The sequence below is a fragment of the Brienomyrus brachyistius genome, chromosome 24, assembly GCF_023856365.1.
Source record: "Brienomyrus brachyistius isolate T26 chromosome 24, BBRACH_0.4, whole genome shotgun sequence".
NCBI classification, from domain to species: Eukaryota; Metazoa; Chordata; class Actinopteri; order Osteoglossiformes; family Mormyridae; genus Brienomyrus; species Brienomyrus brachyistius.
The window spans coordinates 7,239,488-7,258,877 of record NC_064556.1 but is presented as its reverse complement, the minus strand read 5'-3'; the positions used below and the strand labels follow the sequence as shown (position 1 = coordinate 7,258,877).

Sequence of the window (19,390 nt, the reverse complement as noted above, 5' to 3'; positions counted from 1 at the left end):
ACAACCGTGAGGAAGAGGATAGGTCCAAATTCTTTCTGGCTGAGTGATGGAAAAATTTGGAATGCCTCTCATCTTGCCAAGATTCCTCCTGTGGCTGGACAAGACTGCGACACATCTCGACTGATACACACAGGTGTTAGTCATTCCCCCTCTCACAAACAGCCACGTGTTAAATACAAGCCCAAGTGGCATAAGGACTATGTCATGCAATAGTTGATTAAAGAGAAGCTGGGATGATTCTAGTAACTTGATTGTTATAACTAAGACTGTTTACAAGGTTCGAAGTACTTCAGTTTATTCACTAGACAATAGTCAAGTTTAAGTGTAGGTAATTCACTGTTTACAATGATTTTACAGTTATATGTCAATGCACCTTATGTAAAGATACTTTATTCACGATATCTGATGCAATGGTACCACAAGAGTTGCATTTGACAGAACTACATTTCAATTCATTACATTTAATTACTACGTTTTCCTGTTTGCATTCACTTTGTATAGAGAGTGTATTCTTTTACAGAGAGAGGAGATGTTGTGTTCACTGACTGTTATTACAACCTCAGAACATTAGGTGGCAGTGTTAAAAGGCAGAGACCGTAGGATGAGAGGAGAGAGAAGAAGAAGTGTGAATAAGAGTGAGACGTATACGAACATGCTTGCTCCTGTGCTACCTTGATTATTTCAATGTAAGGTTTGTTAAGTAAACAGCATTTTGTTCTAACGCATTCGTATATGCTCCGGCCTGCTTATTCGAGCGCCTTACTACATTTCTGGCAACACTACACCCATGTTGATGGATGACTAAGGGAATTTGGCCTCTGTGTCTCCTCATGTTTGTACCCCAGTTACTCAGGAAGTCATGGATTATAGCTTGAAGGTTCCTATTCACTCCAATCAACTCAAATATGTATAATTTACATGGGAAACATGCTTCAGTTACATTGTGTTCACTATAATTTGCAGGGCTGCCAATAATCGTGGTTCATGTGTTTTTGTTAAATTCTTCATCAAGAAATAATTATTTTTCTTCAAATAAATTGATTTCCATTAAAGGTTGGATTTTTCTCATTTTTTCCGTGTGAGATGAAGCAACTTTTCTTACCCCTTGTACAAAGGGGTGCCAATAATTGCAGAGGGCATGTATGTATAACTGAGGCTGACAGGTTACAAAGCCTGGCTAAGCTCAAAATAAATAAATCGCAGGGCCCTGATGGCATCTTACCTATAGTTTTAAAAGAGATGAGGGATATTATTAGCCAACCTTTAACTTAAATATTCCAGAAATCGTTATCTGTGGGTGTGGTACCTTCTGATTGGAAGCATGCTAATATAACGCCCATATTCAAAAAAGGGGATAGAAGTAACCCAGCAAACTATAGGCCAATCAGTTTAACTAGCATTACTAGAAAAAGTATGGAAATTATAATCCAATTGAAAATGGTAGATTAACTGGATGCAAACAACATTCTGAGGGATAGCCAACATGGATTTAGGAGAGGTAGATCCTGTTTAACGAATTTACTTGAGTTCTTTGAGGAAGCTACAAGAGAAATTGATCACAAAAAGTACACAGATTTGCAGAAGGCCTTTGATGTTGTCCCCCTCAAACAGCTCTTGCTTAAGCTCAAAACTGCAGGGATTTTAGGACTGTAGCAGCTTTTTGGAGACGTGGTAAAGATTTGTAAAAAGGGTTCAGTGGGGATCACTGCGAGGACATCGGGGGCGGAGCCTATGGACTGGCAGACTGGGGTAGTGGTCCCCCTCTTCAAAAAGAGGGACTGGATGGTGTGTTCCAACTATAGGGGGATCACCGCGTGGACATCGGGGGCGGAGCCTATGGACTGGCAGACCGGGGTCATGGCCCCCCTCTTTAAGAATAGGGACCAGAGGGTGTGCTCCAACCAAAAGGGGACCATACTCCTCAGCCTCCTTGGTAAGGTCTATTCAGGAGTCCTGGAGAGGGAGATCCATCGGATTGTTGAACCTCAGATTCAGTAGGAGTAGTGTGGTTTTCACCCTGGCCGTTGAACAGTGGACCAGCTCTATACTCTCAGCAGGGTCCTGGAGGGTGCGTGGGAATTTGCCCAACCAGTCTACATGTGCTTTGTGGACTCGGAGAAGGCATTCGACCGTGTCCCTCGGGGAGTCCTGTGGGGAGTGCTTTGGGAGTGTGGGGTGCCGGGCTACCTTATAAGGGCTGTTCAGTCCCTGTATGACTGGTGTCAGAGCTTGGTCCGCATTGTCGGCAGTAAGTCGGACTCGTTCCCGGTGAGGGTTGGACTCCCCCAGGAGTCACCGATTCTATTCATAACTTTTATGAACAGAATTTCTAGGCACAGCCAGGGCGTTGAGGTGTCTGGTTTGGTGACCTCAGGATTAGGTCTCTGCTTATTGCAGATGATGTGGTTCTGTTGGGCTCATCAGACCGTGATCTTCGGTTCTCACTAGAGCAGTTCGCAGCTGAATGTGAAGCGGCTGGGATGAAAATCAGCACCTGGTCAGGATGCCTCCTGGACGCCTCCCTGGTGAGGTGTTCCGGACATGTCCCACTGGGAGGAGGCCCCAGGGCAGACCCAGGACATGCTGGAGAGACTATGTCTCTTGGCTGGCCTGGGAATGCCTCAGAATTTGCCCAGAGGAGCTGGATGAAGTGGCCAGGGAGAGGGAAGTCTGGGTTTTCCTGCTTAGACTGCTGTCCCCGCGACCCGACCCGGAAAAGTGGTAGATAATGGATGAATGGATGGATGGATGTAGCAGCTTGGATTGAAAACTGCTTAACAGACAGGAAGCAGTGGGTAGTTATTAGAGGCACAATGTCAGTGGGCCTGCGTTCATAGTGGGGTAACAAAGGGTTAAATTTTAGGAGCACTATTGTTCCTAATTTACATTAATGATATTGACACCAATACATACAGTAAACTGGAAAATATGCAGACGACACCAAGGTGGGTGGTGCAGCAGATACTGAATTAGCAGCACAGAGGCTGCAACGGGATCTTGATTTAATTAGTGACTGGGCTGTTACCTGGCAGATGAAATTTAACATAGATAAATGTAAGGTAATCCATGCAGGGAGCAGAAATAAGAAGTACAGATATTTTATGGTTTCCACTGAAATAAAGGTAGCTGATTATGAGAAAGACCTCGGAGTGTATGTTGATGCTTCCATGTCCCACTCTCTACATCTCTAGCTGTGTGGAGTTTAAGTTAAATGAGGTGATGCTAAGATTATACAATTCCTTGGTAAGACCCCAACCTAGAATATTGCTTTAATGTGAGAGGGGGATATAGGGCTGTCGAAGGAACAAACGGGTTCGCTTTGGTCCCTTCAGAAATATTTATTAAAATATACATAAAATTATGATATATTTCATAGGCATTGATTGATAATCCCATTAATTAATAAAATGGAAAAGTAGCCACAAGCCATCTACACTCGGACGTGCTATAATCACCCACCTTCACACACGGACGGGGAAGTAATGCTGTAAATGAGCTCATTTCAAATTTGATGCCTGCTACATGTCCCAAAAAAGTTGGTACGAGGGAAACAAATGGCTGAAAAAGCAAGAAAGTTTAAAAAGATTCAGCAGGGAGAACATTTAGCAACTAATTAAGTTAATTGATAACAGGCCTGTAACCTGATTAGCATTAAAAGCGATGTCTTACAGAGGCAGAATCTCTCAGAAGTAAAGATGGGCAGAGGCTCTCCAATCTGTGAAAGAGTGAATAAAAAGATTGTGGAATACTTTAAAAACAATGTTCCTCAATGTGAAATTGCAAAAGATTTGCAAATCTCATCATCTACAGTACATAACATCATCAAAAGATTGAGAGAAACTGGAGATATCTCTGTGCGTAAGGGACAAGGCCGAAGACCTGTATTGGATGCCCGTGGTCTTCGGGCCCTCAGACGACTCTGCATCACTTATCGGCATGATTGTGTCAATGACATTACTAAATGGGCCCAGGAATACTTCCAGAAAGCACAGTCGGTAAACACAATCCGCCGTGCCATCTGCAGATGCCAGCTAAAGCTCTATCATGCAAAAAGGAAGCCATATCTGAACACGATCCAGAAGCGCCGTCGTGTCCTGTGGGCCAAGAATCATTTGAAATGGACTGTTTCAAAGTGGGAAAGTGTTCTATGGTCAGACGAGTCCAAATCTGACATTCTTGTTGGTAATCAAGGGCGCCTCCGGGCTAAAGAGGAGGGAGACCTTCCAGCGTGTTATCAGCGTTCAGTTCAGAAGCCAGCATCCCTGATGGTATGGGGGCGCATCAGTGCATAATTACCTGTGACACCCATAGTGCACTGTGAGTAGGTATCAGTGCTGACTACTTTTTATACTGAGTCACATGTTTTATGTGATTTATTTTGTACTGAAGTGAAGGCAGGGCCAAATATCAAAGTGTCTGTCGCAGATGGAGGATTATATACTCTAGCGGTTAGTTTCTTTTTATTTTTACGTTGGAGAATGTTGTCTCATCTTAGGCGGATTCAGTGTATTATGTGTGAGGTTCATTTTGGTTTTGATGCTGGATTCAATTAGTATATATTAGAAAAAATTCCTATTCTTAATTCATATTTATGGATTGAGTCTTCAAATGTCATGAAATGACTGTTATTGAAGAGGAGGTGGAGATCTGTAATCCCTTTCTGTCCCTGTGAGTCATAGTGAATAGTGATATTGTGAAGTAGGAAGTCCAGATTATCCCAGATTGGCGTGTATTTACAGGGTCTGAGAGTACAGTTAGTGATTCTAATGACTTTCCACTGGGCTGTCAGTGCTGTGGAAATGGCAGGACTGCATTGTTAAAGCAGTTTTGTTCCTTTAATGAAACTTTGAGTAAGTCTGCATATCTGAGATTTTTACAGTACAGCTGCTCCTGCTGTAACCATGAGCTGCTGTTACTGCTGTAGTGTGACCATTTAGTTAAGTCTTGCAGTTGATTTGCTAAGTAATAATGAAGAAAATGATCTTTTAATCCACCTTGAGATTTATTTTTCTGTAATGTGGAATGTTTGATTTTGTGTTTTTGTTTTTCATCTATTGTTTTGAGTAAGGGGGTGTAGTTGAGGGTAACCAAGTCTGACAGCCTGGGGTAGATGTAGACACCCAAGTACCAGATATTTCCGGTATGAAATGGACCATCCTGATCAGCTGAATCCCAGGCATCTTCAGACAGTGAGAATATTATGGGTGTTTTCCAGTTTATTGTGTAGTTTGATAGATTTGAAAGGTATTAATACAATAAAAATTTCATATGTTGAGGGTTTTGTAAAAACAGCAAGATATCATCTGCATAGAGACTAATTTTGTGTTCAGTTATTAGCATGAATTCCATTTATTTCACTGTTCTCTCATACTGCTGCCGCAAGTGTTTCTATGAAGATGGCAAACAATGAAGGAGAGAGTGTGCATGCAGGCCGTCTTCCCCATCGGAGTGTGAATGCAGGTGATGTGATCCCATCTGTGACACTGTAGCTTTGGCTGAGCTGTACAGTATTTTAACCCAGTGGGTGAACGACTCTCCGAAGCCAAATCTATGCAGTGTATTAAAGAGGAATGTCCACCTGACTGTCAGATGCCGTTTCTGCATCTAATGATGTAATCATGGTTGTAGTTTGGGTATGCTGAGCAGTATTGACTAAATTAAATAATCCATGGATGTTGTCCGAGGCATGTCTTGTCTTGATGAAATCTGTCTGATCAGGATGGATTATAATAGGAATGACTGTCTGTAACTGAGTGGGGAGAGCTTTTGTAATGATTTTCAAGTTTGTATTCATTAATGAGAATGGCGGAGGATTGTGTTTGGTCTTTATCAGGTTTCAATAACACTGTAATGGTCCCTGCACTCATATGTGATAGGATTTGTGATGTATGTTTAATTTCTCTTACCAGTTTATTGAAGAGTGGAGATAATATGTCCCAAAAATGTGTATAGATTTCTGCAGGGTAACCATCCGGTCTGGCGATTTGGTTGTTAGCCATTTGGTTGAGGATCTTATGGAATTCTTCTGATGTTAATGGTGCATCAAGCAGAGGTGGAGATTTCAGGTCCAGAGATTACAAATCCAGACCAAGATTTTGTTTCAACAAACCAGATGAATACTAGTGACTGTGACTCTTTATATTCAACAGGTTGGTTGAAACAAAATCTTGGTCTGGATTTGTAATCTCTGGACCTGAAATCTCCACCTCTGGCGTCAAGGGCATCTGCTGTTTTATTGGTTAATATGGGTAAGTCTAGATTATTTTAAATGATTCTATATCAACTGGATCTGGTTCTTGTTCTGAGAAGTATAGGTTCTTATAAAATGTTCAAAAAATGTTAATTTTACATGATTATTGAAATATTTATTAGAGGATTCACGTTTAATTAAAAGTAATGCTTGTAATGGTGAGGTGAACTTATTTATTGTGGAATTTTTGTCTGTCTATCTGCAGGCTGTCAGGCTGTAGAGTCACAGAAGAAGGCTGTTCTTCCCTGGCTTCAGCTCTGAGGTCAAACCCCTCACACCTGAGAGAGCTGGATCTGAGCTACAATCACCCAGGAGACTCAGGAGTGAAGCTGCTCTCTGCTGTACTGGAGGATCCCAGCTGTAAACTGGAGAAGCTGAAGTGAGTACAGAGTGTGTGTCTGACACGCTACAGATACTTATGCATGTATGTGAAGAAGAGGCACCAATAAATAAATGGATACAGCAGTACTATGTCATTCTGCTTGTCCTGTAGTGTGGATCACGGTGGAGAGTGCAGGACCAGACCAGGCTTACAGAAATGTAAGTGTCTTTGCATGTTTTTATTAATAATACCATTAATACTATGTTATGGTTGTATTCACACAGTTGTTGTGATGAGTGTGGCTCTTTGCACTGTGTGTAGATGGATTTCCATGTTTGTGTTTAGGTGAGTTTCATGTCGTTTTAGACAACATCCACACGAGAAAGAAAATATCAAAATCATCACCAAAAACACTATCAATTCATTTAAACGTTTTTAAAAATATTTCTTTACAAATGCTTTATAGCTGCTCGTATTGTCTTTGTGTTTGTGTGGGAGTGTAGGATGGTGAAAATATATTCTGATGTAGTTATACATCTATAATTTTCACAAAAAAAGAATCCTTTGCATTTGTTCTTTTTGCGCATGCTGTGAGTGTATGTGTTTTCTGTGTGAGATTCGTTAGTATTGTCCTAAGACGGCACCCGTAGGCAGTGACACCGGACTCTCTCCTCAATTGCAAAATGTGAATTTGCATTTTTACAGGGTGCCCAAATCCAGTCCTGGAGGGCCAGAGTCCTGCACATTTTTGGGTTTCCCGTCATTTAACACACCTGATTCAACTCCTTGTGCTAATTACCACACAGCTCTTGAGCTGAATCATTTGTGGTGGAACAGGGCAAGAACTAAGCTACAGAGGGCTTCGGCCCCCCAGGACTGGATTTCGACACCCCTGCCTTTGGCAGAAGAAACAGGCAGCACGGGTGGATGTTAACTGGCCAATCAGGTAGTGCCCCCCTCATAAATATTAATCATCCAGCCAATCATGTAGGGCTTCGCTCATGAATATTAAGTTATCCTGATCCACGGTGCTAAAAGAAATTAGCGCCCGGGACACACTGAATGTGCGGCGGAAAATATCAAATTTAATTTCGGCGCCCATGTTAACAGATTAGATCGGCCACGTGCCTGCGCGAGATGTGGGGCTCACGCCTCGCGGTAGCGGCGCCGCAGCTAGTCACGCGCGCGATAAGCGGTTCTCTATGGAAGCGGATTGCATTCATCTGAAAAAAACAATCAGTTTTGTTTTTCCGAATTAACGTAATAATCATCCTGTTTTTTCCAAATTAATGAGATAATTATCCAGTTTTTATGAACAATATTTTTCTGATTTGTTTAATTAATGAGAACTTTGCGCGGCACCTATTCCGCCCCGCTTGACACTGCAATGTTTCACCCGGATCAGTAGATACAGTCTGACATGCTTCACGGAAATAAGCCGATGCATGTGAAATGCATTCAGACCGGCTTTGCTGTCACTAAAGACCATGTCAGACAATCGCTGCAAATACTGGATCCTCATGGAGCGCGACTCCGGCGCCGGAATCATCCTTTGTATCAGAATCCAGGTCCAAACTTTTATTAAATATCACTTTAAATATGTAATAATATTGCTTAAATATTCTGTTATTGATGGCCATTTTCAAGCTGAACGCACCGGCTTTAGCGGCTAGAAGGAAAGACACTGACTTTAGTGTTGATCTCTGGTGCCGTTTTGTGGTAAATATGCATGTGATGAATATGTCTGAATGTCGCTGCTTTGTTATTTAATTTACCCGTAATTAAGCTGTTAGTTTAGCTCGTGCCGCATTTTGGCGGCTCTTCCCGCCGGCTCTTCCGCGCCCTCCTTATGTTTCATAAACTTCAGCTCCCGCTTCGTTAGGGGAAGCTGTGCTGTGTTTATATCGTACAGAAACATAAAGTACAGGCGGCCTGATGGGATTAATAATTCTTCCTCCTGCCTACAGACTCCTGCCAGCTGACGCTGGACCCCAACACAGCAAACAGACGCCTGTCTCTGTCAGGGAGGAACAGGAAGGTGACATGGGGGGCAAAGCGGCCGTATCCTGATCATCCAGAGAGATTTGACATCTGCTCCCAAGTTCTGTGCAGAGAGAGTCTGACTGGCCGCTGTTACTGGGAGGCTGAGTGGGATGGACGTGTAGCCCTGATAGGAGTGACTTATAAAGGGATCGAGAGGAAAGGAGGGAGGGACTGTCTGCTTGGATACAATGACAAGTCATGGAGTCTGTGGTGTGATACTGACAGATACTCTGTCCGGCACAATAATAAAGAGACTGTCATACCCATAAAGCCCTCAGGCTCCCGCAGAGTAGGAGTGTATCTGGACTGGGGGGCTGGTGCTCTGTCCTTCTACAGAGTCTCCTCTGATGGACTGACCCCCCTGCACAGATTCACCTCCTCATTCACTGAGTCCCTCTATCCAGGGTTTTATGTTCATTCAAACTGCTCAGTGTCACTGGGACGTGTTGCTGGTTCTCCTGCAAAAAGGTAAAATCTCTGCTTTTTAACCTTTATAATCCTTTTTACTCTGAAATGTACAGTACTGAGCAAAAGTCTTAGGCAGGCAAAGAAAATGATGTTTAGATTGTCCTCCTGTTGGTGTATAACTATGATATTATGCCCGTCAAAGTGTGTCAGCTTCGCCATTTCAGAACCTCCGCTAACATCATCCTAGTATTTGCAGCGACCGTCCAGTGCAGCCATGTATGTTTTGACTTGGCCACTAGCACACCTCATACAGCTGGTCAATCTCTCACTGACTTTTTAAACCAATATATTTCATTATTTAATTGAGCTGTTGGTGAATTTTTAACAAAATCATGGAACGGCTGAGGTGCCCCTGAGGAGAAGTTTGGGAACTGAAGCGGTGTTCATCTAGCCATCCAACTAGATATCAGTAACTTTTTAGAAAACAGAAGAAATTATTACTAGTTTTTATTGTGTTACTCTTAATTTGCACACGTTCTAATGTTAAATTGTGTTTTTGTTCTAAGCCAAAGTAAACTTGCTACCCAGATAAACAGCTTTAAACATTTCTTTGGACTGCCTAAGACTTTTACACAGTACTGGATGTTTGACAAAAATTAAATGCCTGTGTTCAGTGAGCTGAATAAACATTAAAAATATAGTTTTTTATCTGACTAAAATGTAATTAAATGTAATCCTGATTGGGGGGGGGGCTTTCCCCCTCCCCTGTATATGTACATTTTATATATTTATGTCCATTTTCTGTATTTCCTCTCTGTACAATGACAATAAAGGCTTTCTGTTCTGTCCTATTAATGTCCTGCTTCAGCGACACCCAAAGCATAACTGAGTAACATAATGACACCACAGTCTGCTGGATTAAGTTAAATTTACTGTATTACTGCAGCTGAACATAACTGACACTCAATCAATGTGTATAATAATCATTTAACTGGAGACATAACAGACACAAAACACACTGGAAAATATAATTATGTTCTTTTACTGTCCTGGTTCAGTGGATTCAAGTAAATAAAATTATTATTAATATAATTGAATAAGTGATGAAATTTGTTTTGTTAAATGATTAAATGCCCCCCCCCCCCCCCAGGTGTAGTCTGGCTATGCCCCCATCGGGCAGAAGGCGCAGGTGACCAGGCACCCTTACCCCCCCACTGTAAAAGGTCCGCTTGCTTCCCTGTCGGACTGAATGGGCAGGTGGCAGGGCAGCCTTGCCACCCCCATCCTACTGTAAAAGGTCTGGTTCCTCTGCCGTCAGACAGAACAAGCAGGTGCCCAGGCAGCCTTGCCACCCCCACCTCACTGTAAAAGGTCTGGTTACTCCTCCGTCGGACAGAACGGGCAGGTGCCCAGGCAGCCTTGCCACCCCCCACCCCACTGTAAAAGGTCTGGTTCCTCCCCCGTCGGACAGAACGGGCAGGTGCCCAGGCAGTCTTGCCACCCCCACCCCACTGTAAAAGGTCTGGTTACACCCCCACCAGACAAAACGGGCTGGTGCCCAGGCAGCCTTGCAGCCCCCACCCCACTGTAAAAGGTCTGGTTACACCCCCACCAGACAAAACGGGCAGGTGCCCAGGCAGCCTTGCCACCCCCACCTAGGTGTAAAAGTTCTGGTTACTCCCCCGTCGGACAGAACGGGCAGGTGTCCAGGCAGCCTTGCCACCCCCACCTAGGTGTAAAAGTTCTGGTTACTCCCCCGTCGGACAGAACAGGCAGGTGCCCAGGCAGCCTTGCCACCCCCCATATGTATCTGACCCAGAGAAATTGATGCATAGATAGATATTGAATCCATTGCCCCCTCCCACCCCCGACTGGCAAAAGCCACAAAATTTATCTACATACATCATTAATAATAATAGACGTGTAAGAATATTCACAGACATCCATTGATAATCCACCATTGGATTCATTATCTATTACAGATTAACATTCTATACAGTGACTGTAGTCAGTTATAATGTCTCTCTATCAAGCTGCTGCCATATTTCTTACATCCACTGGACACGTCAGTTCACAGAACAAGCGATCCTTCCGGAAACAATGTGTACTTTTCAGGGACGCCACTAGGTGGAGACAAAACACAGATTACTAAATAAAAGAGGTTCAGAATTATAAATATAAATCCCATGATTACTCCATTTTATCGGGACACTTCTTGTTATTCATGTTTGTCATTAGCGGTCATCTGCTTTCTTTCATAATAAAAAACAATAATATTATGAGCCATAAATCATCCATATATTTTGCAGGAACAGACATCGCGCCGCTGAAGTTCAGCACTTTCCCGTTTAAGTAGAACGTGATGTTGCCGTTTCCTGCCGGCGACCTTTAAAAATCCACGACAGCAGTGGTTAGATGCAGCGTGTGCAGCGGCCATATTTACGGACAAAATCAGGCTGGTCAGTAAGACTTAGTTTGTGGTTAATTAATACATAAGTAGCAGCATAATACTACATTATTTGTGCTTCCTCGGGTAAAGTGTTACCGATGAGAGAACACTTTGAAAATCAGTAAATAACATTTTCTCTTGCCTTGACAGTAAATCAGACCTAGACGTATTTGAGTAGATTACCAGGTTTCCTCTGGTTATTGCACTTACCACACACAATATGAAGAAAATGTAAGTGAACCGAAATCTCCATGCAATGAATTAGCATCCTTTGAGTATCACGTGCTGCACCCCATACATTAGCAATGGGCATCAGATCACTGTATTAAACAGGGTGGGGTTATTCAGGAAGGACGAGTGTATTATTATAAAACAGACTGATAAATCAGCTTGTTTAAGCAGTTATTACTGTATGTCTTGTTCAATAATCCAACATATTTTCCCAGCTGGCAGCTTTCAAAGAGGATTGACCTCATTGTTCTTGCAAAACTCGACATTTATGAAGCCCTCTATACCTTAACAAACTTACGGTTAAATGCAGCACGGCCCTTAATCTCCTGTCTGGATATCTGGAGGTGATTTTCTGTACTGAGTTAGATTAAATGCATGAATCCATTTCCAAAAGCTGTTTATCTGGGTCCCCGCGATGGGGCCCCTTGGATATGGTGCCAGTATCTCACAGGCCTTGGACACCGAATCACTCAGGCATTTCTGAGTCGTATCTTTATTTAGCCTGATCTTTATTTTTTGTCCAGCAAATTTAACACAAACCAGTGTGTGGCCTGAATGACACACTAATGAAAGCTAATTCAGTGGCAGGAAAAGGTTTCCCGCTTATTTACATATATTTCACAGGGCTGCCAGCTTTGGTCTCCTGGCTGCTGTGACATTTTCAATTCGAGACAAATCTGCACACGCATTTACATGTATGGTTTTGTTACATGTAGGGTTTGTGTTATGATCCGCGGGTGAAGACAGGCAGGTTGGCAGGCTGGAGGTAGGGAAGGACGATACAGGCAGGCAAAGGACGGGGAAAACTGGGGATTTATTGGGGAAACGACGAGGGAACATGGTAACAGGAACACAATGTCAATGACCGACAAGAAACCAGGGTAAGACACGGCTTAGACAAGACAAGACTGGGCGAAAATAATAGGACACAGCTGGGCAAGATCGTGGAAGCACACGTGGATAATCAGGGGGCTTGGCACACACAAGGATCGTACGAGCCAGGCATGACAGTTTGCAAGCTACCGAAATGCCTTTGATGTAACTAATTATAAGTTTATAATAGAATAATATAGATTTGCCTATCTCAGGAACAACGGGCACAGGCGGGAACCAACCCTGGGTGGGAACCAACCCTGGCGGGAACCAACCCTAGGGGGCGCCAACTCACCATAGGGCGCACACACTCACACAGCCACACTCACATAAGTATAGGGCCAATTTACAGACGCCAATCAGCCAACCCTGCACGCCTTTGTACGGTGGGAGGAGACCGGAGCAGCACTGAAACACCTCGCTCCAAACAGGCTTCAGTGCAGGTAATATATTAAGGCGGTGTTATGTCGGGGCATCTGTGATGGGGGTGGGGGGGGGGGGTGGGTGAGAGGTGGTGTTCAGGCTTAATCCAAAGTAAATTAGTGGGTTTCATTAGGAACAGCGACGACCTGCCCTATAGAGAGGAGGTGAAGAGACTGGTGGGATGGTGCAGTGACAACAGCCTGATCCTGCATGTGGAGAAGACCAAGGAGATGATCATGGACTTCAGGAGGAAACAGCCCAGTCATTCAGCACTCGTCACTGACAACAGTGCTGTGGAGGTGGTCAGCAGCGTCAGATTCCTGGGGGTGCAGATAACTGACAGTCTGGACTGGTCACCAAACACAACATCACCGGTTAAACGGGCTGAGCAGCGTTTGCACTTCCTGCGCCGGATGAAGAGAGCTTTCCTCTCCCATCCTCAGCACCTTCTACCGAGGCACCATAGAGAGCGTGCTGACCAGCTGTATCTCCATCTGGTTTGGCAGCTCGAAAGCCTCAGACAGGAAATGGCTGCAGAGAGTGGTGAGGACTGCAGAGAGGATCATCGGGACTTCTCTTCCATCCATCCAGGACATTGCGCACAAACACTGTCTCAACAGAGCCCGTGACATCATCAGAGACTCCGCCCACCCCCACCATGGACTGTTCGCCCTGCTGCCCTCTGGAAAGAGGCTTTGCAGCATCAGGACCAGGACAGTCAGATTATGTAATAGTTTTATTCCTCAAGCCATTAGACTCCTCAACTCTCAATACCTCATGGCAGCCCCCCCCTAAACTCCGCCTCTCTCCATCCATTGGGATCCAAACAGGAGTAAGAGAGGTTGCCAGATATGCATTTTATGTTCACTGCAGCCCACACTGTTTGCATCTTGTCATTGTTGACTGTGTGAAAAATGTCCCTGTAGTTGCATGTTTTCTTCTCTTTGCTGGAAAGACTGTATGTGTTCATGTCAGACTCATATGTTCACAAGAAATGGCTGGATGTACAGAAAGAAATGTTCAGTGTGGCGCAGGGGAACTACAAAGGCTCAGTGAGATTAGATGGGCCTGCTGCCGTGCTGCGTGTAGAAACCTTACGGAGAGGCTGAGTGCTGTACTAAGGCTGCCAGGTGAGATTTTAGATGATGCCGATCCCCAGAGAGCTGCAGAGGCAAGAGGACTGCAGTCTCAGATTGACTTGAATTTTGTAGGGCTCCTTGTAGTGTTCAGAAAGGTGCTCGGTCAAGCAAAGTTTCTGCCAGACGTGCTCCAGTCACCGAAGGCTGATCTTAGCAAAGCAGCCGACCTCACTGACACCCTCAGACAGACCTTTGAAGAATATCGCAAAGAGGACAGCTTTACTGAGCTGTGGGTTACAGTGACTGAAACATGCAGTGATCGCCACATTTCTGCCACCGTCAAACCAACAAGAACCAAACACACCTCAAGCAGACCACATGATAGACTTGTCACATCTACACCTGGACAGCAAAGACATGTTAAGAGCAAAGACGCCTTCAGAAAAGGAGCATTTATTCCCACCATGGAGTCCATGATGAGGGAGATGGACAGGTGCTTCTCAAACTCCAGCTGTAACATAATGAGCAGCATACAAGCACTAAGCCATCAGACAACGACTCTTAAAGGAGGAGCTGCTTTTGTTAGTGGCTCAGGCAGGTGCCTCTGATCTGCAAGGCTTGGAAAGTGAGACACAGCAGATATAAAGACTGGAAAGAAACAGAGCAGATAGTAAAGTGAAGCCATGCAGTCTGACAGAGTCAGTGAGGATCCCGGCTCCTTTAAGGTCGTCTTCTTTGGACTTTATCCTCTGTGTGAGATTGCTGTTGTTTTGCCAGTGAGGACTGCAGGGTGGTCTGTATGCACCGTGACATCCAATCCCAAGAGACACATGATCATTCACTTACAGGCCCGTGTCACACCAAGGGCCTCTTTTTTGATCAGTGCGTATCGGGTTTCACTGGGAGTCAGACTCCTACACAGACATGTACATCACTGGTCTGTATTCTCCATCTGGCTGGGGGCAGGCTGGGAGAAAACCTGCCAATGTAGTTCACCATCCCCACGATGCGTGTCACTCCTTCAGTACTCTGAGGTTTGGGCATGTTGATAATGGCTTTAATGCTGTCAGGGTTCACCTCAGTTCCTGTGACGCTTATTTTATGTCCCAGGAACTTCACTTCATTCACTCAGAACTCACAGTGCTCATTTAGAGTGAGGTCTGCATTCTCAAACTTCTGGGGAACTTTGCATAGCCTATTGTCATGCTCCCTCTGGTCTTTGCCTATCACCAAAATGTCATCGGTATAGCACATTGTTCTAGGTGCGCTCGAGTGCCGAGGAGATCCCAAAAGGCAGTCTGTTAAAACAGTACCTGCTGAAGGAGAGTAATGAAGGTCATCAAGGGCTCGGAGTCTTTATATGAGGGTATCTGCCAGAATCCCGATCAGGCATCCCGTTTGGAGATCACTACTGCTCCGTCCAATTTGGCAAGTGTGTCATCCACAGCTGGGAGTATGTGCCTCTTTCAGCAGACACTTCCATTGAGTCTTGTTAGGTCCACACAGATCCTAATATGTGGCAGAGTGGGCTAAGCCTCGGAAGATCAGAAGGTTGCTCGATCAAGCCTGGCTTTGGCAGAACAGCCACATGTCTCTGGGCCCTTGAGCAGAGCCCTTAACTCCCAGCTCCATAGGTACCACTGCAGGTGGCTGCCCTTTGCTGCCAAGCTGACTCTCACCTACATGTGTACAGAGCTCCATGTCCAGGGGCTGACAGTGCATATGGTGATGCCACCTCAGCAAACTCTATCTTATAATACAACTTCCTGCTGATTCTCTTGCCGGTTGATTTCAGCTGTTAAAATTTGTTCTCTCATGTATAATAATGTGTTTAATAATAAAATACTCAGCTAGGGATTTGGTCTCTGCAAACTATTTCTGTTCATCAGACAAAACCAGCATGTCATTGCTTTTCTCCCCAGTCATGTACAGCAGCGAGTTGAATGGTCTTCCTCAGTCTTTTCAGATAATCCTGAAGCTCCTCAAAATCACTCAAAGCATCATAGGCACTGAGTCCAGCTGCTTGTCCTGTCAAAATTGAAGCTTCCTGTAGGTTCTATTGAAAATATCTGCTCCACCTCTCATGTTATTTTCTTTGCTCCCCCTCTTGGAAGCGCATCTGTAAGCTGGCCAGCTCTCTCACTTACTGTAGCAGGCCCTAGTATTGCCAGATCCTCTGTATTTCCTCTGACTTTCAAACTAATGCTGGTTTTCTACTCACGGGCTCCTGTTGCCAATCTTCTGGCCATCGTTCCTGGGGTGGGAATGTAATAGAAGTTCCAGGTTCCTGAAAAAAGGTTCTCTGTCACCTTGCATGCACCCACAATGGCTTGTTTAAAGACACCAGTTCAGCTGCCTGTATGTTTGTCACATGCGGCAGAAACAGCAGTGACTCGGGCAAACCAGCACAAACATGAACATGCAGTAGGAGAGGCTCAAATCCCCAGACAGCACCACCTACTGTGCCACCAGCCACATAGCATTTCATTTATCTGCAAATCTATATTTAAACCTTTGAGGTCCATCTCAGGCTCTTTGCAAGCAGAGATCAGGTCACTGAAATCTGAAGCAGTGCGTTACTAATCTTACTAAAGCATGGCAGAAGTGCTCACTTCTTTAACATTTCTTCTGTGATCAAAGCACTGACTGCAAAAAACATGGAGACCATAACGTCTCTAAAAGGTGAAAACACTACATGTCAAGCGCCCCCTACTGGCTGGCTGCAGTACCATTATTAGCACCACCCATCCCCATGTGTTTCAGTGGTGAAAGAGGCGATTTTCCACATCACTTTCATGTCTTTCTATCTACAGTCTCTAATTCAAACAGTTAGTTTTCCCTATGCTAATATCTGCAGATTTTTCATTTTCCTCCAAAAATTACTCTTTAAAACATTATTCTAACTATATTGTAAGTAGGCCTACCTGACATCGACTCTATTCTCTACTGCACGGACTCGGGCTCCAAATTTGACAACATGCTGAGGGTTTACTTCACTTCCTAAGAACAGAAGGAAGTGCAGACAAGTGTCCATGTTTTATACAGTCGATGGGTCAGAGTATATTCACAGACAAAAGAGGCTCAGACTGAAACATAACAGAACAGAGTTATAACTTTCTCTTTAAATTTCTCAAAGCAAAGGAAAGCTTAATTTGTCATTAAATTTTGGAAATATAATATTCGAAATGTCCCAGACTGTTTAATATATTGATCACTTTAAACTGGTATTTCTGATACACGTCACGCCCAGGGTGAACCCCTGCCCTGTGCTGGCTGGGATGGGCCCAGGCTCCCCTGCAACAATGACCCACATGAATGGATGGATATTGTATGTACATTAGTCAGTGTTACGGTGCAAGAATGTACATATTTAGAGCAGCTTTTAAGTGGTATTGATGGCTACAAATACACACAAACATAAACATAGTTTATGAGGACAACCAGGGGACAATCGCTTTAGCTAAAAACCCTGTGAGCCGTCAGAGGTGCAAACATGTAGACATGTAATCTCATTTTGTAAGATCTATTGTAAATGAAGGGAAAATGTGTCTGTTATTTTGCACTACCGAAGAAATTTTTGCAGATATTATGGCCCAACCTGTGTCTAAGTTAAAACTTAGAAAGTTTGCAGATCTTATGTTCGGTAGCTAAAAAAGAAAAAAAGAGGAGAGAAAATGGAAGAGACCCACATTTTTTTATTTATTGTGTAAATTTTCTTTTATATTTCAGCAACCTGAGTATAAGAGGGGGTGTTAAGAAATAAAATCTGTTTACTCAAGTTGCAGTATTCGTTTGCTGTCTTATGTTGTTATAACTATGCAGTTGCATTTGTCGCCACTAAGGGGCGCTGGTGCAACTACCAGAGAGATTTTTTTATTACTGTTGTGCGCTGATCTAATAAAAAGGACGAAGAAGAAGAGCTCTCTGACTCCGTCCTTTTCATTCGAGTTTATCGCTGTTGATTCTGCAATTATTCAACAGTCAGCCACATATGCTGCACAGCTTTGTTTTCCGGACAGTCTGGGCTACTCAGATATGTCATAATCCATCCATCCATCCATTTTCCAAACCGCTTATCCTACTGGGTTGCGGGGGGTCTGGAGCCTATCCCCGAAGCAACGGGCACGAGGCAGGGAACAACCTAAGATGGGGGGCCAGCACACTCACACACTCTCACATGCACACCTATGGGCAATTTAGCAATTCCAATTAGCCTCAGCATGTTTTTGGACTGTTGGAGGAAACCGGAGTACCCGGAGGAAACCCCACGACGACATGGGGAGAACATGCAAGCTCCGCACACATGTGACCCAGGCAGAGACTCGAACCCAGGTCCCAGAGGTGTGAGGCAACAGTGCTAGCCACTGCACCACCATGCCGCCCATATGTCATAATTTACATTTACATTTACATTTACAGGATTTGGCAGACGCCCTTAGCCAGAGCGACTTACATAAGTGCTTTGAGACTCTGCAATGAATTTCTGATGCTAGCTCAATAAGGACCCAAGCTATGAATACTATCTCTGAGAACTCCATTGAGTAGTACAGAATTTTTTTTTTTTTAAAACAAAAAATTTGATGTGTAAATGCTGACAGTCTTGATGTCATCCTTCTTATCAGGAAAAACTACTTGTGCATATAGATACTTCTATTTTTAGTCTCATCCAGTATAAAAATTGGCAGGCAGTACAAATATAATCTTATAAATGCTGAGATTAGAGTATCTGCGATGCAGGAATGCAGGGGTTTCATTGGGGGCCTTTCTATGGCTTAGTACCGTGAAGGAACACATGGTTAGTGCCAGGCGCAAATGAATATCTTTGATTTTGCATCCATTTGGTAACTTGTTGAAGTTGTCTGATAGTCAGTAATGCATGGCTTAATTATTATGATTTTTCATTTATTGACTTTATAACACGTGAAAGAAACTGAAATAAAAAGCTTATTTTAGTTAATGGTCCACTGGATAAACACAGACATTAGAGACGGTTTTAGAGTCTAATGCTAAATGTTGTTTGCTGTCATTTTTCTGCCTGAATATGCTGTGATTGGTGCAGTGAAATTTGAGAATGTGTTTGTGGTCAGTATTGTAGCTTCAGACAACAAACCAACGCTGTAGCACCTCACCGTGTTTACATGTGGGAGGGATTCCAGTTACATAATGGGCTCGTTCTATTTCAACTGTTTTGACGGAGCTCGACATACCTATACAACTTTTTTGAATACATAATGTGAAAATATCAGGCAATTGTCTTCTTAATAAACAGCATATTGCATTTTTTGAGTGAATTTCCATTCCTTAATTTATAG

At 43.7% G+C, this 19,390-nt stretch overlaps 1 protein-coding gene across 49 annotated transcripts in view; it reads left to right on the top strand.

The window, feature by feature from the left end:
* The window catches only part of LOC125720048 (NACHT, LRR and PYD domains-containing protein 12-like), a 215,522-nt gene that overhangs the window by 108,690 nt on the left and 87,442 nt on the right, over positions 1 to 19,390 (top strand). For 2 of the 49 annotated variants that reach the window (XM_048995037.1, XM_048995046.1), the window contains 3 exons: positions 6,456 to 6,629; positions 6,744 to 6,790; positions 8,540 to 9,878. The exons of 39 other annotated variants lie outside the window; for them this stretch is intronic. In XM_048995037.1, the coding sequence (XP_048850994.1) occupies positions 6,456 to 6,629; positions 6,744 to 6,790; positions 8,540 to 9,087 (769 nt within the window). In that variant the 3' untranslated portion in view covers positions 9,088 to 9,878. Of the gene's footprint in view, positions 1 to 6,455; positions 6,630 to 6,743; positions 6,791 to 8,539; positions 9,879 to 19,390 lie in introns of those variants that run through there. 8 more of the 49 variants (XM_048995038.1, XM_048995042.1, XM_048995043.1 and 5 more) reach the window with 7 other exon arrangements.